The sequence below is a fragment of the Lates calcarifer genome, linkage group LG15 (genome assembly GCF_001640805.2).
Source record: "Lates calcarifer isolate ASB-BC8 linkage group LG15, TLL_Latcal_v3, whole genome shotgun sequence".
Lineage (NCBI taxonomy): Eukaryota > Metazoa > Chordata > Actinopteri > Centropomidae > Lates > Lates calcarifer.
Window position 1 is genome coordinate 3,128,284 of NC_066847.1, and position 25,729 is coordinate 3,154,012.

General features: G+C 40.4%; 1 protein-coding gene across 5 annotated transcripts in view; it reads left to right on the forward strand.

The window, feature by feature from the left end:
- sema6e (sema domain, transmembrane domain (TM), and cytoplasmic domain, (semaphorin) 6E) overlaps nucleotides 1-25,729 on the forward strand; it is a 141,921-nt gene that overhangs the window by 110,079 nt on the left and 6,113 nt on the right. For 3 of the 5 annotated variants that reach the window (XM_018676102.2, XM_018676104.2, XM_018676103.2), the window contains 3 exons: nucleotides 11,836-11,894; nucleotides 12,380-12,430; nucleotides 15,204-15,359. In XM_018676102.2, the coding sequence (XP_018531618.1) occupies nucleotides 11,836-11,894; nucleotides 12,380-12,430; nucleotides 15,204-15,359 (266 nt within the window). The remainder of the gene's footprint in view (nucleotides 1-11,835; nucleotides 11,895-12,379; nucleotides 12,431-15,203; nucleotides 15,360-25,729) is intronic. The other 2 variants (XM_018676106.2, XM_018676107.2) reach the window with 2 other exon arrangements.

The window sequence follows — 25,729 nt, forward strand, 5'->3', positions numbered from 1 at the left end:
ATGTGGTGCACTTAAGTATTGACATGTTATGATATATTGCACGTCAATACTTCAGTGAAATATCTTTAAAGCAACACAGTGTAACTTTTGCTAAGCAAAAACAGTCCTCTACTGAGTGGTGATTAAGTCTGTTGGGCCCTGAGTCCAAGCAGTTAAGAAGTTTTCATGTACAGAAAACAAAGCCTATCAGTCTCTTAACTGGAGTTCTGACTGTGTAGTCTCACTCACTCAACTGAAACATGGCAGAACAGTGTATATTACCCATGATCTGTAGCTTCTGGAGTGCTGGCAGTGCTGTCTCTGTAACAAACACACCAAACTTTGTTTATAAATTTCAAAGTTTCCTCTCTGGATATCATAGATGAACGACTTCTAAGTCTTTTTAACATGTCTACAGTTCAGTTTTACTCTTGAACTCCCTTGTGCCATCAAAATGATTCTGAAGCTGTTATTTTAGGGTAAAACAGTGGCATAATGTTGCTTTAAATGAGTTGCAGTTCATATAGGGTATCATTTCAATTACACTAACTTAACTATTTACTATATTATTAACTATTTACTATAAATTTGTAAAATTATCAGACATATTTCAAAGAACTGTGCTATTGTCTGCAGCTTGTGGCTTATCAGCAGACTTCATTGTTTACATTTGTGCGCACAGTGGGGACAGTAACAGTGTTTTATAGCCACTGTGTCCCCTGCTCATCTTTCAAAATAAAAGTGCTCTCCAGAGCAGAGTCAACAACACATTGACCACACTGACAACAAAACAGCACAGCATGCTTTATTTGTGCATAAGTAGAACGCCTATGGAAAGTCAGAAATGGTATCTGATAGCCAGGTATCTACATTCCCACTTCACTGAGTCACTGGTGCTAAAAGCTTTTTGCATTATACAAGGTCATTGTGTTTCTGGTGAGTGAGTTTTGGATAAACAGTTTTTTATGTGAGGGTATCTAATATACACGAGCTTCAGGTGCAGAGAAGAACTGTATAACTTATGAACCAAGAACTTTAGTTGTGCAGAATTGAAAAAGGTGAAGCGATTGTTAGGGTTAGGATTTAGTTAAGAGATTATTAGGTTTAATTATGAGGGTAAAATAAATAAACTCCATGGACCAGCTAATGTATCAGTTGCAAATTCATGCTATTTAATCAAATGTTGTTAAATTCAACAAAACTTTACTTTCTATTCTTGTGAATATTCCAGTTATTTCAGATTAAGTTTTAGGGAAATGTCTATAAAACAATGCTCATTAATGGAGTATTTGGTTTGATGGTTACACTCAATGTAAACAATATGGATACAGATGTGTCTAATAGACAGACTGTACAGCCTTAAAGCTACTTTAAAGGGGAAATTAAAGGGGGAACCTGAGTGTTAAGGCATTAATTATCTGGTATGGTCTCAAATCCCAAATTGTCAGTTAACATTTACCCACACAGGGCCAGAAAAGTGTTGCTGCACTGCTCTCTGTTTTGAAATTACTCTTGATGTTTCTCCTCTGGTTACCGTTTCTGCTTTGACAGCTCATGGAAAAGCACCTGCTTTAATATCACTGATTGGGGTGTGCCTAGAAGTAAAACATCCTTCAAACTTGCAGCCCATTAACAGTGCAGCAGCAATTTTCTGCACAACATGATTCAGTGTTGATTCCTCCTCTAACAAAGAGGTCTCCAATCATGAACCATCAAGGGACAAAAGTGTGCAGATTTGCTTTCTAATCAAACACTCCAGCAGGAGGTTTCAGCTGTTAATTCTTCCCTGAACGAAGTTGTACTAATTAGTGAGATCAGACACTGTGTTGTTTGGTCAGTCAGAAAGCACACGGATGGACACAGCTACATAAAGACATTATTAGTTCTCTAACTCACAGCCACAGTGGACAGATTTGTAACTTAGTCAATAATGTGTAGCCTAACAGGAGCAGAAGCAATCATTTTCATATCTGCTCTCTCTTCTCAAGTGAGTTGTTGCTGAGGCAACGTACTCTTGATAATCAATAGCTTATCTACAATTAGACAAGTGGGCGACGTCAACATGATGAATATCTGACCAGCAGTTTTTACTAAAACGCTTTGCTGATCCCATTTGAAACCCACAACATGCATCTATCTTGTCAAAGTGATTAAATATGTTGTTAAAATCAGGTCGAAGAAAAGGGAGAAAACTTGTAGGGAGATATATCTAAAATGCTCTTTTGGCCTCAGAGCTTTTCAGTGGGCATGTTCATGTCGACAGCTGATATGGTATGAACAAACATCTGCTGGAAAATGTAGCATAGAAGGACAGAGTGTGTCTTGTAAGCAGTGATGTGAGAGTATTGAGACAGATAACATCACATGGAAAGGAAGTTCAGGTTCTAAAATTAAGAACATATCATAAAACAGTTCTTTAATAAATAGATAAATAACATAAGAGACTCATCTGCATTGACAACAAAAGCATCTTGGTTAATGAACAGAAAGGTGGTGCCATCATGAAAAAAACAGAAAATGAATTAGCCTATTTTATTTCTTAAAAGAGGACACATTTGTGTGGCTAAAATGAAGTAGAATTTCAGTTGGACTTCTATGTGCAAGCAACAGGCCAATCATTGCCACATCTCTCTCTCTCTCACTCTCTCTCTCTCTCTCACTCTCTCTCTCTCTCTCTCTCTCTCTCTCTCTCTCTCTCACTCTCTCTCTCTCTCTCACATCTCTCTCTCTCTCTCTCTCTCTCTCTCTCTCTCTCTGTCTCGCTCTCTAACCCTGTGTCATAAAATCAAAAGTGATGTTCGGCTGCTTTCGTTTCAATCACGCCTCGGTGTACTGCACCGTCTGGCAAAATGGGGAAGAAAGATGGATGGGTGGTTGGATGGACAGATGGATGGATGAATAGATAGACAGATAGATGGATGCAGTAAAGGGTAAAGGAGGAGGAGGAGGAGGAGGAGGAGGAGGGGGAGAGGCAGTTTAAGGTACTATTTTCTCCTCCCTTGCGCATCCTGACAGTCAAGGACTTTGCATGTCCCTGTGTGGTTGATGTACAACCTGCTGCTAAATCACCACTCTTTCACCTCTGTGTACATTGGTTGTAAACTGTATGTGTGGAGTTTGCTGTAGACTGATGTCCCACCACACTTACCTTGCCCCATCATCACACACACACACACACACACACACACACAAATGTCCAGTGAGCATCATTCCTGCTGATGACCAGCTTCCCATAGATTATTTTGACGGCTGAAAATGTGCAGACCTGGAATTATTGCATATCCTCTGCTTGGTCGGTCAGATGTATTAGTTTCCCTGCCCTCACACAGACAGAGGCTAATGGGATTTTTTTTTCTTTTTTCTTTCGTTTCTGTGTGCCCTCTTATATTTTTGTATTTGACAGTGTAATATATATTTGGATCCTTGTACTTAAATCGTTTGTTACAGACTAAGGACATTTTTGTGGTGTTTTTAGGTTTCTGACTGTAAAGATATAGTTCCACTGTCCTGCCAGTTTCTTGGTCAGGCACAGTGACTTTCTGGAGCTTTGTCGTGCCAGACAGCCAGCTGTTTGCCGCAGCTGATGAACTTATCTTAGCATAAAAACTGGAAACAGCTGGCTGTCTGGCAATCTCATGGTGATGACAAGACTCCATGAAGCCACTGTGCCCGGCCAAGAAATAATCACGCACATACCCGTCCAGTAAAACCACAACTGGCAGTTTTTACACTTCAGTTCTTGTATGGATTAAATAATCAGGATATAATGTGTTGATTAATGAGATTTAGAGGTGGTTTGTTGGTTTGTGACCGAGCCGAGCTAGCTATGTCCCACTGTTTCCAGTCTTTGTGCTAAGCTAGGCTAACATATTAGCTCCATAGCTCCATATTTACCACACAAACATGAGTGTGTTTTGAATGTCTCTCAACTCCTGTACCTTAATCCATTTCACCTCTGTTCATTCATATGGTCAGTATGTCCCAGACAACTGTTGCTTTTCCAGTAAAGCTATTTTGTGGTGTAGCTTCAGAGCTATGAGAAAACAACAGCAGGACACTTTTATCAAACTGAACATACACATTAACAATGGAGAAGTAAAGTGTCTATAGACATTTAGTCACATTTTATGCCAAATGTGGGTTAAATTAGGGCTAACAGCTAACCTAGCTTTTTTCACTGGTGACAAAATCCACCCACCAACACATCTACAGCTCACCAATTAATACATTATATCCTGACTTTTGTTTTGAGCTTTAGAGGGCAATTTTGTACCTTTGGACAGAGCCAGGCTCATTGTTAAGTTCAGGACAGGAGGCTACACAGACATGCCATGATTTGGCCTTTAAATGGCATTATACACATTCTCTGTTTTATCCAGTGGAGTGGAGTGGTTAATCTGATGTTGTACTTCCTGTTGAGATGGAATATTGTAGAGAGAGGTCAGTTTAATTAGTTCAAAACAAGCAGGAGTCATGAAGCAAGATACTTTAATTAGTAAGAAGTGGCATTGTTTAGAAATTGTTTAGAAGTTTTATGAGTTGGAACTTTTGTTAATGCATCCTGCTACACACTGAGACAATCATTAAAGATGCACTGCTTTCAAGGAAGTAAAAGTTATGAGATTTTAATGGAAAATGTGTTTTGGTTATTAAGAATGTGTGAGTAATAAAGCATGAAAGTTGGCCAACAAGATGAAAAAGTTGTTTTTAATTTTGTTGTGGCTACAAGGAGGGAGTTGTAGGATTTGAGTTGAGGATGTAATTAAGATTAGGGTTAGGTATGTGGTTTGAGGTTAGGAGTTGGTAGCTATCACTGGGAGGTGAGCGAGGAGAGAGGAAGTGCCGATGTGGCTTCACGCTGGCAAGGTGCTGCTCTGAGCCACTCGCTGTGGTTTGATTTATGAGTTGGTGTTTAGCGTGCAGGACGTAGCCGCAGTGGAAACCAATGGACCAGAACCTGAGAGAGATCAGCCAGAATATCCTGAGCAGACTTAACTATCTGCCCTCTGCCTGAGAGAAGAGAGAGAGAGAGAAAGGGAGAGAGAGAGAGAGAGAGAGAGAGAGAGAGAGAGTATGGACAGAGAGAAGAACAAAGGAAACAAGAGGAGAGGAAGAGAGACAAAGGAAAGTAAGACAAGAAAGAGACACACAATAAAAAAAGTTGTGAACTGAGAGAGAGGAGGAAACTAAAGCAAAAGAAATTGATGTAAGGAGGGATGAAAGAAGGAGAAAACGTGGGAGGGAGGGGAGAGTGATTTTCATCTGATTCCAAAGTGCAGAACATCTGTTTTTCATTTTGGTTTTTCTATTCAAGAAAAAAAACGGTCTGCTCAGGCTGTCTGTGTGGCTCTGAAGTGACATCAGATTTTAAACCTGCCTTAAGTGATATCTTTAATATATGTATATATCATTGAAAGGAAGTGAGGAATAGCTGGTGAAAGAGAAGAAAGGGATGGAAGATGATAAAGGGATGGAGCTGGAATGAAAGAAGGATGAACTGATGTGAATCAGGCTGCAGTAGAAAGAGCCTGACCAGAGTTTGAGATGAAGCAGCTCAATAGTCATCAACCTCCGGGGACCTCCTCCTCTCTCTCTCTCTGTCTGTCTCTTTCTCACTGTCTCCTCTCTCACATCACTCTTTTCATGGACTATCGGTCTCTTTTTTTCCTCCAGTCCTTTCTCATCCAGAGGTGGCATAAATTTTAATGACTGATTTGTGGCTGATCCAGAGGATAGGAGAGGGATGGGAAAGAGGATTCACAGCCCTCTTCCTCTTTCTGTCCTTTCGTCTCACTTGTTGAAAGATTGTGTGGCTGAACAGCTCAACTTCATACCATTTCAGGGTGTTTTAGTTTTTGGGTCATCCATAATGCATTTGACTAAATCACCGTCGCCAAAGCACAGTGCCAAAACAAAACACGGCCAAGGACAGAAGATGGATAAAGAAAGTGGAAGGAAAAAGCAGGTCAGCTGTGTAGAGCAGGTTTAAAGTCCTCTGAGGATGAGGCTGGTGATATTCTAAAGCTGGAGTTTGACACTAAATTAACCTGATTGGTTTAATCAGCACTGTGTGAACTTGTTTGGTAAATTTCTCTGTATTTCGCAGTAAACTGGCGTAAAAGTGCGCAACTGTGTTTGTGTAATTACTCTCATTGCCAGAAGGGGGAGACAAAAGTTCCGTCCTCCAGGTTTAACAAATCAGACTAAAGACTTAAACCAACAATGTGTTAATCCATCTCTTGATACTTTCCAACTTCAGTACCATGTCTGTTGACAGTAAGTTTCTAAAAAACATTTCTAAAAAAGGCTCAGCAATTTCCTGAAACAGTGTTGCACTGTGATGTTAAGGAAATATTAGACAAACTAGAGTAAACATTTGTTGGGGACTATTTTCAGCTGTGTATTAATACAGATTTAGAGCTCTAGTGAGTATTTACAGCAGCGGAGCGGCGAATGAGAAATTGGATATCACCAGACTTATTCATCGAGCACAACACAGTTGTTGCTGTTTGACATGTCAAGGTACAATAGACAGGATGTGTCAATCTGTGAAGCAAATGTGGTGAAATTAGTGCTTTGTTTTTATGGAGCATTGACACACATCAGAACAGGGGAAATAAGTCAGTGATGTATCCCAAAGTCACGACGCTGCTGTTGTGTGTGCTCACATAGAAGACAGTAGGTGCAGGTTTTTTTATGCTAAGCCACAGATGTGTGTTGCCCTTGCTAGGAAAATACCTTACAAACACCCACAAGACCAGACAACCCATATTTAACAGCTATTTTCACCAACGTGCACAGATTATTTTACCCTTGGCAGTCGGATAAAAGCACATACTGAATGACGGTGATTCAGTGGCAATAGTTGGACTGTTATTAGTAGACGCGTGTTACTAAGCAATGCCCTAAATCCCGAAGGGAAACTGAGTTAAAATACTAATATTGGATGAGATGCTGGATGAAGAGACAAGAACCACACAGGCTGTGAACTCAGACTCAGTGCACAGAGAGCTCAGAGGACCTCATCAGTGGGGTGAAATTCTGAGCTATAGCTTTGACTTGAAACCTGATTTATTTGATTATGAAGTAACTCTCACTCAAGGCACACCGCTCTGTTTTATCCTTTGCTCACCATTTTCTGTAGTTTTTTTTTTTTTTAACGTTTCCTCAGCTGCATAATGTCAGTGGTCCAGTTTCCTGTCTTGAATATCAAACCTGTTTTAAGTAATCCTAATGAGAGCAACAGACTTAGTTGTTCAGAAGATGGTTAGTGAGGCATTAAATACTACACATTGTATGATTGTATCTTATTGTCAACACCAACTTGTTCTGGTTTGTCATGACAACAAATCATATTTATAATCAGCTCTAGAATGATAATGTATGTCTGTGCCTTTAGGAAATAAACAGCTCTGCTCTATGTCATGTGTGATCCAAAGCACTTAAATAAAGATAGAATTATCATGTTTTGCTCATGTTGAGTTTAGTTTGCTTCATAATTGAAGCAATTTATTTTGTGCCTGCATTTTATCTTGTTTATAGACTGCAGGGTGCTAATTTGTGGTGCAGATACTCACCTTAAGTGAATACATCTGTGAAAAAGAAACTGAAGATGAGCCAGCCAAAGATGTTGTGTCTCTGATCTACTAAATAAAATCAATATTGTGTCACTGAGTGCAAATCTCTTTTATCATCAGTGCCAGGATACAAATAATGATCACACACCAAAACTATTAAACCAGGTGGAGACAAAGTCTGTGTGTTTGTCCAAATGAGAACAGTGGCATTAATACTCAGATGGCAGCATTACAGCAACTGAAAATTCAAACCCCAAATTGTCCTATGATGTTTATTAAGCCTAAGAAGAGTATAACTGAGCCAGTTACAGGACATGAACTCAGACTGAAAGGGTTTATGGGTAAAAGCAGACAGATGTCGATATCTGACAGCCAGCAGTTTCTTGTGTTTGGAAAGCCAAGCAGAACAAAATGAATTCTTGCCTGATGGTCGTGTTCAGCTGTTTATTCAAGTGCATGAACACCAGAGAAGGTCAATTACGGTGAAGTGCTGACATGTCTGCCATGCTTTTTCAGACGTAAAGGTGACCTGTCATCCTACTAGTTAACTAAACTCTGTTTACAAGCTTTGGTTCACTTCAGTACGCAGTGTAAAGTCCCCCTCCTCTCAAAAATAGCTTTTTCATATTGTTAATGAATGATTTATGTGCAGAGTTTGACACTGAAAAGCTGTTTTCGTATTCATCTACCGAATATGGAAAGTTTCTCTGTCCTGCCCTTAAATCTGAGTTTTACATGTGGGCGTTTTGTGATAATCGTAGTGCAGTGTTTTTCACAGGTATGATGTGGAAACTCGAAGCCTCCAGTGCACTTTACACTGAGACTGGACTTTTCAGTAACGTAGGAAACATCCTGTGTCCAGCATGTAAAATGATTAAACTGTTTATATTCACAGATTCTGAGCTTTTCAATGAGGCAGAAGGAGTAGCAGTAATTGTCCCATTATCTTTTTACTATCAACGTTATCAACAGAAGCACCTAAAACCAACAATGTGTCTCTCCTGCTAAGAAATGTACAGCCTCAGCCTGATATTACTCAGGTCTTTGTGTTATAAAAACCCCATTCCACAACTCCACAACTGAATTGTTGGTTTTTAGAATAGCTCGTCACAGAGTGTACAGACGTCACAGAGTGTACAGACGTCACAGAGTGTACGTCCATGTTTACAGCATTTTGCTAGTTTGACAAGCTGAGAGGAATAAACAGCAAAATCCATGTGGACTGCGATGAAGGAATATGTCAGCCAGTGCAACAGAAGTTGTGTTTCCATTAAAATGCTATAAATAAAACGTGAATTACTACATGCATTGATCATCTGTCTCTGCTGTTTAGGAGTATGTTTAGGAGTGCACAACACGATCACATAAATAATCAAGCACCTTCCCGTTACTTACACCCCCAACACTCTTGATCTTTTCATTTTCTGCTGTTTTCTGGCAGAGTTCATGAGTGGAAAGTAGCTCAGATGTTCTGTCTACAGTCGAAGAAGTTTTTGAAAAATCAGCTGGTATCCACTCTCCTTCCAGTGAAGCAGTTTTTAGACTTCAGTTGAACTTTGTTGTGATATTTCTGCTTGAACTTGTTTTCATTTATTTTTTTCCACATTTCCATATTTCCCAGCCATGTAGATACATAAATACAGGTAGATGAAGTAGGGAAGGCTGTTTATGTGTTTTAATAGTTTCTAGGCAATGTAGGAGTTCTGTGACATGAAAGCCGATGATCTGTATCAGGATCAAGTGGAATTCATTAAAGGTTTTAGCTTCTTCATAGGAACTGATAACAAAAAGATAATGGTATCAGCTTTGTGCTTTAAACCAGTGGTTTCTTGATGAAACAATCTGAGTGGGTAATCACTCTTTGGTTGAACTGGTCACAATGCTTAGACTTATAGCTTTGATGATGGATTGTGAGTCGACCACTGCTTTAAACAACTCAAATATAAACTTAAGAAAGTAAAACTTTTCATTATGATTCATACCAACGGAAGCCAGCTTGCTATAGTTGTGATCAGACCATTTATGGTGTGACGTAAAACACCAACTGCTCCCAAGCTGTAAAAATACATCTTTGAGATATATTTTCATATTTTTAAAGTTTGCTCTCTCCCAGACTCCTTCATGCTCCGCACGAAAACTGTGCGTCAGCCTTGGCAGCCTTTGATTTGATAATCACCTCCTGTCTTACACCGACCCCCTCCTTCCTCAGGAAAAGTAAAGGAACTTACTATAAGAGAGCTGTTTTTTTTAGCGAGTAACAGAGGGTGTAATTTAGTGCACCAGGTGTGTGTGCTAAGCAGCCTCTTCGCTGCAGGTTCTGCAAACACACATCCCTAAACCTGACAGTTGATGTCAGAGTTCCTGCTTTAACACACACTGAAGAAAGAAATTGAGGGGATTAATTCTTTGAGCTGATTTTTTTCCTCTGCAGCTGGGTTCAGTGTTCTCGATCTTTGGCTGTTCACTGGCTTCTGCCTCCAATTTAGACTTCTGATGTTTCTCTTAGGAGCTGAAAAGTATGTTTGTGTTGGTAATTGTGAGTCTGTAGAAAGAAATCTAAAAATGTATGTGCAAGATTATGTATTTGTTGTGTGTGAAGCTTGTTTACTAATTATAGATGGATGCTGGAAGTCTGTGTGTTTGCATATAATCCGTGTGACATGTAGGTTTGTGTTTAGGTTATATAAAGAACTAATTGGTTTGTTATAGAGTGGGCGTACATGCATGACTGTACAAAGTGTTTCTGTGTGGATACTGGATCATTACACTTGTGCTTGTGCAGTATATGAGCCCATGTCTATTTTATTTGGTTCATTACAACACGTGGGAGGATTGTTGGCGTCGATGCAAATCTCCGCTCAGCTAGAAGGGCTTCCGCTCCACCGTGCGTTAGCTCAATTTCATTACTCAGCCAACGAATGGGTGCGTCTGGATGAGCCTTTGATTTCTGATCGACTCGAAGGTGAAAGATGGTGCATCTGTTGGAGGGAGAACAGTATCTCAATCGTAGGCACATTTTCATCAGAGTAGCAGAAAATCAATAAGTGTCAGATTGGGTTTCTTGTCAGTTTGCAGGAGTGGTTCAAAGCCAAATAAAGAGAATTTGGTTCTTGAGGATGACAAAAATTACAAAGTGAAAACATTTTTGAAGGATTTATTTGACATGATTGAGCTCTTGTTGGTCATTTTGCTTTGGTCATGTGCCTTGGTTTTCATTGTACATGTGCATTGATTTTGTTTAAGCCACTATCACTCAGTTAGTGGGAGGTCATACCTGCTCACCAAAAATAGATAAGCAATGCAAGTGAAAGTGCTCAGGGTTGCAATGACAGAGGCTCCATTCTCCCCATTCAGTGTACCATCAGAATGATTCTGAAGCTGATATTTTAAGGGTAAAATAGTCACATAATGTTGCTTTGATGCCTAAAATACTTAAAAAACAAAAAACACCTGCATCTCCCAAGTTAAAATTTCCAGTGTATTTTTCTTATTTCTCCAGAAAGCTGGCTAAAATTGAGATGTTTCCCTTGCCATTAGTGGGGGAGGGTGTGGAGGAAATTTTTTCCACAAATATATCCACATAAATGACAGCTTTTTGTGTCAGTGCATCTGAATCAACACACACACACACACCCCCACTTGACTATTTTTACTGACATGCCACAATCATACAATGAGACATTCATTGCAGAGCAGGAAAACTGTAGGTGCCAATTTCACCAGCAATAGCCTCAGTGGACTGAAATACAGTGCAGCCACAGGAAGTGCTATGTATGAAGAGAGAGAGGTCAAAATCTGGAATGTTTAGAAAATAACTGACTGAAGTTCAAGCAGAGGAGGCAGGTGGAGGGAAAGTGAGGACACACAAAAGAAAATTACAACTTTTCATCACAAACTAACTCCTGGAATCTGCTGAACACCACAAAAGTGATGATATACAACCTTGTATAAGATTCAAGGGTGAATTTTCCTTTCAGGTCTGACCACCGCTGTGTCCAAACAACAAATAGGAGATACAGACACTCTGACCTCGGCCAGACACAAAACAAATTACATTTTGTTTCGGTGCACTTACTTCTCTGCCTCTAGTCATCATCAACAAAACCAATTTTGGGAAGACTTAAAGAGGTGCTTTGTTAGAAATGGACAGTGAAATGGATTGATGCAAATTTACTGACTGGTCTTGTCTTTGTTGCTCTGTGTGTGTGTGTGTGTGTGTGTGTGTGTGTGTGTGTGTGTGTGTGTGTGTGTGTGTGTGTTTTTGATTCTTTCTATTCAGAGGTGGGTTTGAACAGGATGTGGAGAACGGCTACCATCAGCACCCTGATACCTGCCACGGTGAGATGGAAACATTTATTTATTCTCTGTGATTTACATAAGCAATAAAGACAAGGGGAAAAAAAAGTATCGACTGTTATCAGATCTCGATGGCAGAGCGACAGCAGGCACAAGTGATTGTGGATCTAACAAGTTATAATGGAGCATTATGATGTATTTATTTCAACGAGGGCAGCAATTCAGTTCACATTGAAGAAGCTTGAAGAGTAGTTTGTCCGCCCCCGTTCACAATCCCTGCTGGAATATTGTTCTCAATCTTTCTATGTTAATTAAGCATTTGCGCATAAAAGTGTTTTTTATGGAAGACAAAGTGGGTTGTTTATGGCTCTGTTGCATGTGTCTGGGATGTGATGAGAACTGCAAACAGGACAGATTCAATAATATATGTCTCCCATTAGAAATGAATGACTCGTAGCCCAGACACCAGGAATTTTAACAAGTTATAACCACACACACTGATTTCTTTTTGTGTCTCTCTTCTCCAGATGTCCTGGCGACCACTCGCAAGCAAAACACAGCGCTAGATTCAGCGTATGGTCAGTGGACATGTCTTTATTTTTTCACTTTACTGCCTCAACTGAGCACTGGCAGGTTAAAGGCTAGCAAACTGAAGAGAGTATGCAGTCTTACACCCTTGCAGGATTCTAAGGAAACTAATTTTCATAGAGGCTATCGGATACCCAAAAGAGTTACAACATGATTCAGAAATGATGGATTTTTTGGTTTCGTTTTGCTTTCTGGATCGTTTTGCCTGCTATTTTTCACACTAATAATTTGCCCATAAAGTTAATATTGAAAATCCTGGGTTGCTGTGTGCCATCACTACAACAATGTGTGTGACTTGTCAGATGATTCTATGGTAGTTAACAAACCAGGTAGTACAGGGACAAAGGTCTATCTGCAAAATCCAAATCAAAATGAGCGTTTCTTTTGTTTTTCCCCAAATAAGATAAAACTGGAGGATTAGATTTATCCAGTTACATGCCTACAAAGTAAATGTTTCCACTCTTTACTAACTGTTAACTTAGGAGGTTACAGAATCTTTTATTGAGGCAGCTGAATGGCCGGTAACCTCTCCCTCTCAGCCAGTCTGACAGCTTAAACATTGAAGCCACTGTCTGAAGCATCACTCCATTGATGGACCAGGAGCTCCGCTGGCCAGGCTGTCTAATGCCCTGTATCAAGAAGGATCATCATCCCTGTCACGTCCCATTACTCCCCTGCTGGCCACACTGCACAGCCACTGGCATGGCTGGAATAGAAATGGAAATGCCGCCAAGCTGGCTAGCCCTCAGATAAGATTGAGGAGGTGGTGCTGGGACAATTTTCTAACACTGCAACATTCAAAACTATTCATTTTCAATCAAATAGCTGTTGGCCTGCCTTATTTGCTTTTATCTACACAACTAAAACACCCGCCTCAACTTTTTGAGGAGTTGTTAAGACATGCTCAGAGTCAGATGTCTGTCACTGAGTAAATTGGGACACAGGGGAGCTAATGGCAGTGGTTGATCCAATGCAGTGATTAGTATCAGTACTGTGTCCATCATGCTGGAAGATGTCAGCCATTATAGCTCAGCAGAACCATCCATCCTGCATGTCTTTCTCCGAACAGAGGCCACTTTGTTTGCCAGCGGCTTCAGCGCAGACCTTCACGGCCTCACAGTGCCTCAGTGGTCTGTAAAGCCTCCCTGCTGGAGGAATTACCACTCAGTCAGTAGCAAGACTTGATGAGCAACCCTGCTGCTTAATCCTATGGGGCTCTCGCCACGCTGATGCTTCAATGCGCTATTTGAAGTTTTCGACACAGTCAGATTCTGTCTCTGTTGTTTTTTTTTTTTTTTTTTTTTTTTTTTTTTTTTTTGGTGTCTGAATTTTTTTTTCTAACTGATTCACACAAAAAAGCCTTTTAAGTCTCTGCACTGAAGATCAATTATCAGCTTTCCTAGACAATAAAACACCCCATATGCCGAACAAAGCTGTTGTCACACGGGGGCTTCATTGCCTGTTCGAAAGCGCACCAAAGACTGGGACGTTTTCTTTCTTCCACTTCCCTGTCACCCAAACAATCACAGCCAGCAGAGAGAGGGGCTTGAGACAAACGCTTGCCTGTGTAGGTAATCAAATGTTCCTCTGTTGTATAACCTGCATCTAGTAAAAGAGGACAAACAATATGATCCTACGTGCTCTCTCAGAATAACACAATTGTGATAAATTGAAGTAATGATGAAGTCCTGGAGCTATTGTCCGAGTTGCCGGGGCCAAACACCCCCTGGTGTACAGTTTTAATTTGCCCAGCGCAGATGGTGAACTGACGGGGCCCCTCATTCACAGTGAACATTGTCAACTGGCTCGCAGTGAGAGAGAGAACGAGCCCTTTTCCTCCAGTCTGGGTGTGAGCTCTGCAGAATGCTAACATTATGGCTAGCTTATTAGTACAGGGGCCCAAGCCAACAGCAGCATGCTGCCCACTGGACCTCAAGGACAACAGAGAGCTAATAATGCAATCAAGATGTGGAGTGTGTGATCAAGATAAATATGTTGATAATACAAGGCCTGTGGCAGCTAATGCCCAGCGTGTTTCTTGCCATATGTTTGAAAAGATTCCAAATGTGCCCGTCATAATGTTTGCTGGTCTGCCTCAAGGTGACGGAGTGCTCTGTGAAACAGCTCAGCTCGGGTGAGGTAGTGGAAAAGAGCTGTGGTGAAAAAAAAAGACATTACTTAGCCAGCCACTAGTATCTATTTCAACTTATCTGTGAAAACACTTAGTAGAGTGGACGCAGTTGAGATTTAATGGTGGTTGCAGTTCAAGGCTGAATAAAAAAGGAGAGGGAGGATGGATTAACTATTGACTGACTCTGGTATTACCATTTTAAAAATGTGCCATGAGATATTTTTTAAAATAAACTGGTTATTTTTGAGAGTAATAATAATGGCACAGCAAGAAATATTCAAGGAATCAAGGATATGTCATTGCAAATGTTGGAATGCCAAAACCACCATTTCTAGGAGATTGAGTGTAGGTATTAAGCAGCTGGTAAAGTACACCGCAGCAGTATAAAATAATTGTGTATCTGTGGGGAAATGAAGTGATGGATGAATTAACGTCTGCTCTGTGTGCCCATCATGTTGCTCACTATCATCACTGGGTCTTTATGTTAACGGGTGACGGTTTTCTTTCCACTCAGGACTCACCCTCATTTTTCTGCAGTTGATTGTCCCGGCTGATTCACATTTCACTAATCACTCACTCTGTTGCCCCCCTCCTCCTCCTCCTCCTCCTCCCCTCCTTCGTTACAACCACAGGAAAGACCACACCCACAAGCGCCAGCACAACCTATCATGGGGCGGCATTCCCAAAGGAGGCAGGTGACCCTGAAAGAGGTACAGGTCCTGATGGCCCTCCCCCAGTGGGGGAACAAGGGTCACCTGACTCGGAGCCAATCAGTGTGGAGATGGAGGGTAAGGGGGAGGGATGTGTGTCCTCAGTGAACTCTGACCTGCGGGGGTTTGCACTGTTGGGCCCCGAACACCTCACCATACACTTCTAACCAGACTGACAACTAACAGAAAGCAAAAAATCATGTTTCACTCTGGTCGAACAGTCTCCCACTTTCAGCATGCATGCCTGCACCAAATCAGATCAGATCATCCGACCTGTGTTTCCATAGCGATGGCGCTCATCAAACAGCTGACATAAAAATGTCAGTAGAGACAAATTCAAATCAACTCTTTTTATCTTACATCCTCCATCAATGGTTTAAGTTTTCAAAAAATATATGGCTGAGAAAACAAGTTCAGACCAGTAAAAAGCAGCTCCTGTTAGAGGCTGACCATTCATGAACTCATGTGGTGGTATGCATGCTAATATGTGTAAATGTTCTTCCAGGGTGAAATATCACTTTCATTAGCTCACTAACACTTAACTCTCTAGTTAAACCAATCTCTTAGATGAAGGCAGCAAGTACTGCTAATTGATTTTTTTGATCCATACACTTCATTAGTCTCAGCTTTACATGACGTAGATGCATAATTTCCAGAGCAGCTTCACTTAATGGTTCCACTGACTCAAAGCCTTGTGTGGTTTGATGGTGGGAAGCTGAATGATAAGTGTTCAATTTAACTGAAGACCGCAGCGTACATACAGAGATAAACATTGTTCGGATAGGGCTTGAAGGATATTAGAAGAGGATCATGTTGTCTCCTTATGCACACTCATACATCTCAGTGTGCTCAATACGACAGCCATGAATCTGAAAGATTTAACCACTTAAACAGATACTGCATTGGCTCTAATTAACTCCTCAAATCAACCTGTCTAAACAACACTGCTCCCACATGAACTTTCCTCATCTTTTATTTAGCTCGTCAGCACACGCAAATATTCCCTCAATGTTTTCCACCACGCTCAAAAAATTCAAAGCACAAGCCAGGTAACATCGCCGTCTCTCTCTGAGACCATTCATTTACATTTATAATTTCCATTCCCAGTCTAGAGAACACCACAGATTCATTTCCCTGAGCAGCTAACATGGACTTTCAAAGTATAGAAAGCCAAAGTCCTGATGTGAACTTCCAGGCTAGCTACTGTCCCGCTGGCTTCTACAGCATGACTTAGTGCAGTTTCTTATTTGGGGTCTCCTCCATCAGTCTGTCTGTTGGATTTACTATCCGTAATCCAAGGATGATTACTAAATCATATTACTACTAAAAATGTAACTCTCTTTGGGTTTAACAAAGTCAAACAATTACACACAAAAAGTGAATGAATTATACCAAAAAATCAAGTTACACTGACATATTCAAGAACAAAACAGTTACAAAAGAAAAACCCTTTATTACTACATAAATGAAAACAAGAGCAAACGTATCAACTGCGCAACAGTCTTCTTTAGATAGGTAGTTAATACAAACACAGCCTCATTACACCATTAAACCAATCAATGAATTAACTGTATTTCAAAGACATAGTGAATTTAACTGTCCCCTCACTCTTCGTGTCATCTTTCCAACTTTTTATCATAAAAAATCATTAAAAAAAATTCATGCTGTTTAAAATAGACAAATGCAAAGGCCACTAAAAACTCAAAATGAATATTAAAGAATCAGCACCATTAGATGGTAACTGTAGTTCTACATTTACCAACCCTGTATAGGCATATGGAGTGAACTGCGAAAAATTCCCATCCCAGTTTTCCTGAGCTCAAGTTGAAATATCCAGACGTCTTGTTCTATCAGTCCAAAACCCAATGATTTCTACTTACTATAATGTTGCACAGAGAAAAGCAGCATACCCTCACACTTCAGAGAGTGGAATCATCAAAATTTTGGCATTTGTATTTTTTTAAAAATGATTAATTCACTGATCACTTCAGCTTTAGAGGTTATATCCTTCTGGAACAGTTCTTGTTTCACTTCAGGTCTCTATTCACATCCTCATTCAACACATTCACATTGTTAAAGGTATTAGACCTGTAACTTGCAGTAGATCTAGTAAATCTTGCATAGACTCTTCAGCAGCTATACCACACCATCCAGCTGCCCCAATAAATGACATGACCTATAAAACTCCAACCAGTTCTTCAATATTTAATCACGCCTTGATCTTTATAGGCTTGAGTCTCATTATTTCTTAAATTTTTAATTTGACAGTTAGTTCGCACTCATACTGATTAACATCACAAGCACCCAAGAGTATGAAATGCAAGTCAAAGAGCTGCAGTATGTAATCATGACGGGAACAGAAATGATCATGTACAGAAATGAGCTGCAGTGAGAGAAAGTTTTAGGCTGTTTCCTCTCTTAAAGAGCATATTCCTGCAAGTTTAGGCAGAATAGATGGGTCATTTGGATGTGATTCAAGGAGGACAAGGCAGCACCAAGCAGTTTTTGTCCTCTCCTCGCTGCTGGCTTGTACAGGCACCATGTCAGAAGTCCATAAATCCTCAGCGAGTGAAAGAGGCTTCCATTCATGCAGGCTCACTCTGTGGCTGCAATGATGAGCTACTCAGGCTCAAATGAGAAAAGCCCATAACAAATAAATAACCAGCAGGGGCCTGAGCCAGGAAGTTGGACAACAGAAGGGGGAGGGAAGGGGGTGTAGGATGTACTAGAAAGAGAAACACAATCTATTTCAGGCTGAGACTGTGACGCTGCCGGTTCAATCACAGGAGCTGGGCAGGCGAGCTGATAAGGCAGGAGAGGAGCTGGTGTGGAAGTAACAGCATCACAGTTCCAAGAGGGCCCCCAGTCTCTCTCACTTCTTGTCCATTTCTCACCAGCTATCTGCTTTTGTGTCTGTAGCCTCTGCGACTAGGTCACAAATCTCCCAGCAGCCACAGGGTGGGCCAGTAGACAACAGAGCACTGATAAGCAGGCAAAAATAGAACAACCAGTCAAGAGAGACAAAGGTGCCTGAAGAAAAGTAAAAAAAACACCGCAGTTAAATGGATACATGAGTATCCAAATTGGTCATTGTAACAAAGAAAATTGTCTTGTCTTTGCTCCTTAGTCTTCACTTGAAATCACATTAAGTTGCTCCAACAAAGAGCCCACCAGCAAGCCATCAGGCTCAGGTAATTTAAAGTTATTTAAAGGCTCTATTAAGGCCAAACCTGTCGATTTAAGACCTGGTTTTGAGTCAGACTTATGTCGTAATATTGAGGATTTGAGACTTGAAAGCAAGAATATTGAATAAATGAAAGTTTTACCAGATAACAATATGGAACAACAAATAAGACAGTGGCAGACAATCCCTTACATATGTAGTGATTAGTTCTGTTGCATGGGAGGACTTTGTATCATTTATATAAAAAAACACATTATTCACACAGCATTGAAGAAAAAAGATCAAATGCAGTGATCCTTTGATGTTCATTTCAATTTGCAAATTGCTAATGCAGACTTGTGACTTGATTTAGATTCACTTGAGACTTGAGACTTGTCATTTACACCTTGTCTTCAGTGGATATGTTTCAACACGTTTGTCAGTCATATGTGTTAGGGAACAGATGTTCATTTTAATCGATACAGCCATCTACTCTGGCTATGTAATGGCTCAGTCTTTACACTTGTATATGTGAAGCGTCTATTGTATATTTTCTTCCAGAGTGCCTACCTACTGTATATTAGTTATGTATTCAGTGACTGGGTGCTGAGTGCACAGCTGTAGCTGAGAGCGTTAAGTGTAGACGGTTACGGAGGACTGCCCATTATGCTGATTTACTGTTTTCATTACATGTCTCATGTAGGCGAGGTGTGAAAAATTTAAGACTCATCATTAATTTTATTATTTACACCTGTTCTTTTTGTCTTGTTGGAAAAAGGCTTATTAACACTGGGTTTCCTGAGAAGACAGTGATGGTTGGCTGACCAAATAAAAGTTAGCAAACTGACAGAAGTATTAAGAATTAATCCCCAACAACAGCCTAGATATTACATGCCTGTTTAATTCTGTCTGGTTTGATGTTTAGAAATGTAAAAGGCTCATCATCACAGCCGTGGATATCCAGGATATGATAGCTCTTTGAAAGATAACACACTTCACAAAGATTCTTACAAATGCCTCCTTGTCTCAAAAAAGAGAGAAATAATAATAACACATTTTTTGATTAAACCAGCAATTTCACTTATGAGTAAAAATGTGCTACCAAACTATAATTATCTTTTGAAATGAGAATAGTAGGTAAGACAGTGTAACACTATGTTTATTTTCACCAGTATTTCAAGGCTGTAGAAGAGCTTCACCATTGAGAGTTTACCTGTTTTATGTGTGTCAGTTGAGACCGATAAAACCACTCAGAAAAGTTTTCTAGTATCTCTAGAGGAAAAGTAAACCACCTGATAAATGTAGAAGAGATATAAACTCTATAAACTATGACTAAAAAGTACAAAGTCACTTAACATAAGCTCAGTAAATCCTAACCACATTTGTTCTTATGATTTATGTGGCCCAGTTATTGACATATTAAAAACAGAGGGTGGAATATTTGCTCAGATGTGGATTGATGCATTCGATTATGTAAACACCAGGGAAGACTAAAAGGCAGGGGCAGGAACCTGTTGACCTGCTGTTATTTAGAAAAATGCCAGCAGTCAGGTTGCACCAGAGCTGATTCTAAATGGGGAATACACCCACTCTCTATTGTGTGTGTGAACACACAGAAATCTGTATGTTAGCAAAACTGTTGCACAGGACTCCTGGTTCTAGACCTCTCTGGTTTGTTTTCTCCCCCTCTCCTGCCCTCTATTGTGATTTGACCTTTTCCTTGACTCTTCTGCTCATTTGGTTGAACCAGCGTGGGTTGGACTAAAAAGCCAGGCTAGCAGCTAATTTAGCTGACATGCACAGGGAGATGGTTCGATAATAGAATCAAGTGAAGCGGGCATTCTCAAACTCATTAAAACACTACAGGAGGAGAGCTGAAAGTGAACTCAGGCTGAACCTTTGCATGAAGAAGGGCTGCTGTCCTGGGGGGGAGGGGGGCATCAATGCCAGCTAGTTCTCCAAAGTGTTATTTATACTTCTGAAGACCATGGCAACAGACACCGCCTGTATCATCCAGTCACTGTTAGAGCTCTGACTATGTGTCCCCTCAAACCACCGTCACAATATCTGCTCCTCAGAGGGGCTTCATTCCACATCAGTATCAGTATGTTGTGTGATTGATACTTTTATATCTTTTTTTATAAGAAAAAAGAAACAAAATGTAGGATTTCATATTAAAAGGAACCCATCTCAAATATAAAATTGAGAAAATATTAACACACGATAATAAAGTGACAGCATTCCACACTTAGAAATTGTGTTTGATCACTCACTAGTTAAAAATGGAAACCATCCATTCCTCTGCAGTGTTAATGAAATGACCAACAATTCAACACATTTTTCACAGGTTCCACTTTTCATTTCATTAATGATTTTAAAAGCAGCTGTCACTCTTTTCAAACCCTCTCTTTGACAGTATGTGAAGTTAAACATTAAAATATTTAATACATTTTTAGATATTTAAGGGTCAGATTGAGGCAGCATATCCAGAACACATTCATTATGCCTGTTTAACAGAACTGCCTGCCACATTTCATTCAGCCCGTTCATCTTTTTTGACCCTACTGGCTACTCTTAAATGATTTATCATAAGTCAGGCCATGATGTGCACACACACAGACACATACGCACGCTTTTTAAAAACGTTTCTGCCAATTTGGACTCCCTGAGTCATAGTCATGGTGTAATGGCACTCATTAAAGGTCACACAGAACTAGGCCATTTTTCCCTCTGCTCAGCTCACCAGCACTTTATGGCAATAATAAGTGACATCATGTTTTACTACAAAAACACACTCTGCTAGGCGCTGGTAAAAACTAACCTTAAAGGCATTACACATACCGAATACTTCACTTTCCATAACCGGCACTTTTAATGGCTTTTTATTCCATGTCGGCTATTAAAGCTCAGCACAGTGTCAGGATGGAGAGCTGTCAGCTCTGAGCGTCACAGCGATCCACGGGGCCCACAGTGATCAAATCCACCCACGCAGTTGTTCTGGCTCTAAGCCCTAACCCCTTACCCTTTAATCTGTCTCACTGACCTCTGGGGAGTATTTCTCCCATTTTACCTGCCTGTTTTCTTTTTCTTTGTTCTTTTCTTTTTTTTAGTTGGACTAACCCTTTAGCTGTACCTGCCTCCTTTGTTGAATTCTCTCTCACTGACCCTTTTCACCATCTTTTTATGATCCGCCTTTCCAGATTTACAGCCGATGGCTGAAACTGTGCACAGGTATTTAGGTGGCCTGCAAGCAGTTTCTCCATCTCTTAAAGCAGCAGTTCACTCCAAAGACAGCACCATGTGACACATTGACGAGGATGACAGAGATGTAAAATCTTTGATTTCATTTTATACTTCTCAACAGTGAAGTTAATATAAGTGTCCATGAAATGGAGTTTCTTCACCTTTTTGTTCAGTGTATGCTCCTTATACAGTATATTTTCTATTATTACACTATTATAACACCAGAATGATTTTACCACATGTAAGAAAACTGACTTTGGTGTGGACTGTCTCTTTAAGTTGGCTGGTAAAGCCAAGATTCTTCCAGTGCCGCATTTTCCTCTCAAATCAGATTCATCAACAGGCGGAAGTTTGCATTGGAACTATTTTGCTTTACCAGCCACTGAATGGCAAATAAACAGCTCTTCCTTTTTTTAAGTTTCTGATGCAACTGCATGTAAAAAGAAAAAAGGACATCACCTGGTGCATGTGCTCTGCCTTGTGTCATGGCTTGTGATAAGCTAATCAGATGCCAATTTAAAGGGTCGCTTTACACAAATTACAAAGTAACATATTATCCTTCTTAACCCTACTGGTATCTAGCCATGCAGATAGTTGTGATTTTATTTTGATGTTAGGATATTTGAGATGTCTCAGGTACCCCGACTATGATGATATTGGTATAATATTGATATCAGTAATGACTTAAAGGTAATGAAAAGTCACTTTTGAGAAATTCAACTGCAGTGTGTCTTTCAAAAAATGTCTTCAGTAGAAAGTAGTTCTACTGAAAAATATTCATAATGAGATTTGTGAGTTGTTTGTAGAAAGACACACTGCTTTTGATTTTTTTCAAATCTATTTTTTAATGCTTTAATCGGCACAAACAAACTCTGCTCACCTTCATATCTGCTGGAGTGGCAGCATAGACAGAGACAGATATCTCAGAACCTGGATGATCAAAACCAAAGTTAACTATTTGTTGTATGAGTGTTAGAAACAAAATGTATTCTGCTACTCAAAAACTTGACTTTCCCTTCAAAGCACAGGTGTAAATATTGAAGGACTTCATACAGACAGTGTGGTTCTGATTGCCAGATGCTGCAGCACGCTTAATTTACCAGTATTCAATCAAAACTGTAATGAAATCTATGCTCTGTATGCATCAGCACACCTGGAATGAAATGCAGTTCTCATTACCACTACTTTTCAATTGGAATGGATCTGTTACATTACACCATATCACCTTAGCTTGTGTGCATATATTAAACCGCATCCAATTGGCTGAGCACTGAGGTGGAATATTATGCAAATTCCTAATAACAAGTGTACATGATTGAATTCACTCAGTCAACAGGCAGAACCCTGCACACATACAGCACATATACTCGGTGTGTGTGTACGTGCGCATGCTGACACACGCGATCATGCTCTGTTTGCTAACCATGTCTGTCAGTGCACAGACATCAGGTATTAAAACTGTCAAATTACTGAAGCTCACAGCGACAGGGCAGAGCTCTGCTTTTCACCCAGATTTGAAAAAGGAAAATAATTCATTTGTTCCAATCTTCAACCTCAGGGTGTCTTTCAGGAGTTAAATTGTTATTTTTAGTGTGGAAGAAATAAATCTGCAGCATTAGCAGGAGGCATGGGAAAAATGCTCGCCTATGAAGCTTGGGGCCATTTTGTCTCATTGGCTTCTCATTGGGATGGAGTAGCCATTAAGGGAACAATTACATGCACTTGTAAGCTTGCTAGAAGCAGAAACTAATTAGGGCTATTTTGGAACGTCTTCACTTGATGCACAAAAATAGAACACAAGTTGTTCTCAGGTTACAAAGTGTTTAACACACCCTTGAGAAAAGTTTGATATAATGGAAGAATCATGTGCCAAAGAAAAAGTTGTTCCTCTGTTTAAATTATTTCGTATCTGACCTTGAGAATGTTTTCTGAAATAGAAGTTGATTTAAATTCAAGTATTGTACTGTTCTGATGCTTCAGTGTCCTGCAAGAACTGGGAAAAGACTTCTTTCACAATTGAGAAAGTATGAAACTCGGTGTCATCGAAAAGCTTATAGGTGCTGTTTTGTTAATGAAGCTATTGTGAGCTTGCAAAGACGATAGCCATTTATTTAATCACTCACATGCTTAAGAGAAGAAGTTATCACTTCCATTGTAATTTGTTTTCAGACTTCAGCACCTGCAAGAAAAAAAAAAACTTCACACATAACAACAGCCAGACCTCCTCACTTTACTTCCCTTATGCAAAAAACATTGCCAATTAGTAAGACGCGGCACAGGCAACACTGTGTTAAACCTGCCTGTTTACATAACCTACCGCGCCATCTATTTTTAACAATGTGGATGCAATCACAGAGTGCCTCTCTTCCTACGGTACTGTGGAGGAGCGCAAGGGTTGTTCTCCAACCATATCACAGCTGCCGCAGAGCACCAGGCTTCAAAACCCAGCAGAGTGACGGTCTGTCACTCACCCCATCACGTCTGTCTGTCTCTCACTCAGCCTCTCTCCCCATCCTCCTCCTCCTCCTTCAAATCTGCTCCTGGCACATACATTCACTTGTTCTCTCCATCTCCTTTTTCTTTTGTTGGCTCTCTCGCTTTCATCCCCACTCCTTCCTATCCTTTGCTCTTGCTCCCCTGTCTCTTGGATCTTTGAGTCCTCTCACATTCACTCCCCTCTTCATTGCCAGTTTGTCACCAAGGTTGAATTTCATCCCTTCATCTCCCTCTTTCCTTTTTTTTCCCCTGGCTGTCACCATCCCTCTCTCTCCTTCCCTCCCTTGACTCCACTCACGCAGCCCATCTGTCTTTTTACCTTTTGGCAGACTTGGGTATCTCTATATTAAGCCTTCGCAGAGCTGAGACCATGTTGAGTTGACACAGAAATATAATGTGACAATTTTAGAGAGGAATACTGACTCTGAAGCTATGTAAACAATGAAGGGAAGTTGTAAAATGAGCGTAAAGCGGCATTAATTATCACATCTACTGGAGGCGATGATTTTCTCCCCATAACCAGACTTTATTAGTTTAAAAAAAAATGTTTAGTTTCACTTCCCAGACTTTAGTTTCTATATTGTCATAAAGCAGTACAAAGAAAGCCAAGTAGGTGTGTACAGTTGGCCAGCACCTCCTGCGCCACCTAGCTGCTTGCCAGGCTGTCGGTATGATTCACAGGGTATTAATTTCACTGTGACCGGTGGCACCATATGCCCCGCATACCCAGTGATTGAGTCATCCAGCCTGCTCATGAAACATGTTGTGACAGGTCGCTTGTAGGCTCTGGATTTGTTTACCTCAGCTGCGCGTTTCACCCCCTGTTGTGGCACTTGACTCATACCCCTCAACTAGGAGGAACCCCTCAATAGGCCTGTAGCCATAGCCAGGGAGGGGGGTGTCGCAGTCCAGAGGGAGCGGATGACTCACAGGTACCAGGAAGCCGTGGGGGTGACAGGAGGCAGAAACCACACAGAGATGAGAGCAGCCTTTTGCCGCTCATTATAAAAGCTGCACACCGCCGCCACTATCACCGGGACACTGATCAGTTAGAACCGAAAACTTGGAACTTCAACATTGCTGCAGAGCTGACTGGCGGCCTGTGTAATGAGACAAAAAAAATTGTTCAAGATTAAAAGAAGAGGTATTAACAGGCTCACTGCAGCATCACTTTTGATTGCCTCTCCCACTGGGATTGCAATTATGATTTATGACTTTTTAATGTGGTCATAAGTCGAGGCAATCACAAGAATAAATGGCTAAAAATTGAGGATTTTTAATTGGGAGCTCTATTCAAAGTGTTATTTCCAGAAAGATTATAGTGCACTACAGTTTTTTTATCTCTGTAGGGAAAATGGTAGCAAAGCACACCTCAAAAATAAATGTAGTGATACACGACGATGAGATAATAAGCCTCTACAAGCACACCTGCAAAAAAGTCTACCTACCATAATGAAGAGCAAAAAGAACTGAAGAAGTTTTACTGTAACTTCATGACCTAAATTATAAACTCCCCTTGAAAATGTTGGCCAGGAATTGTATACAT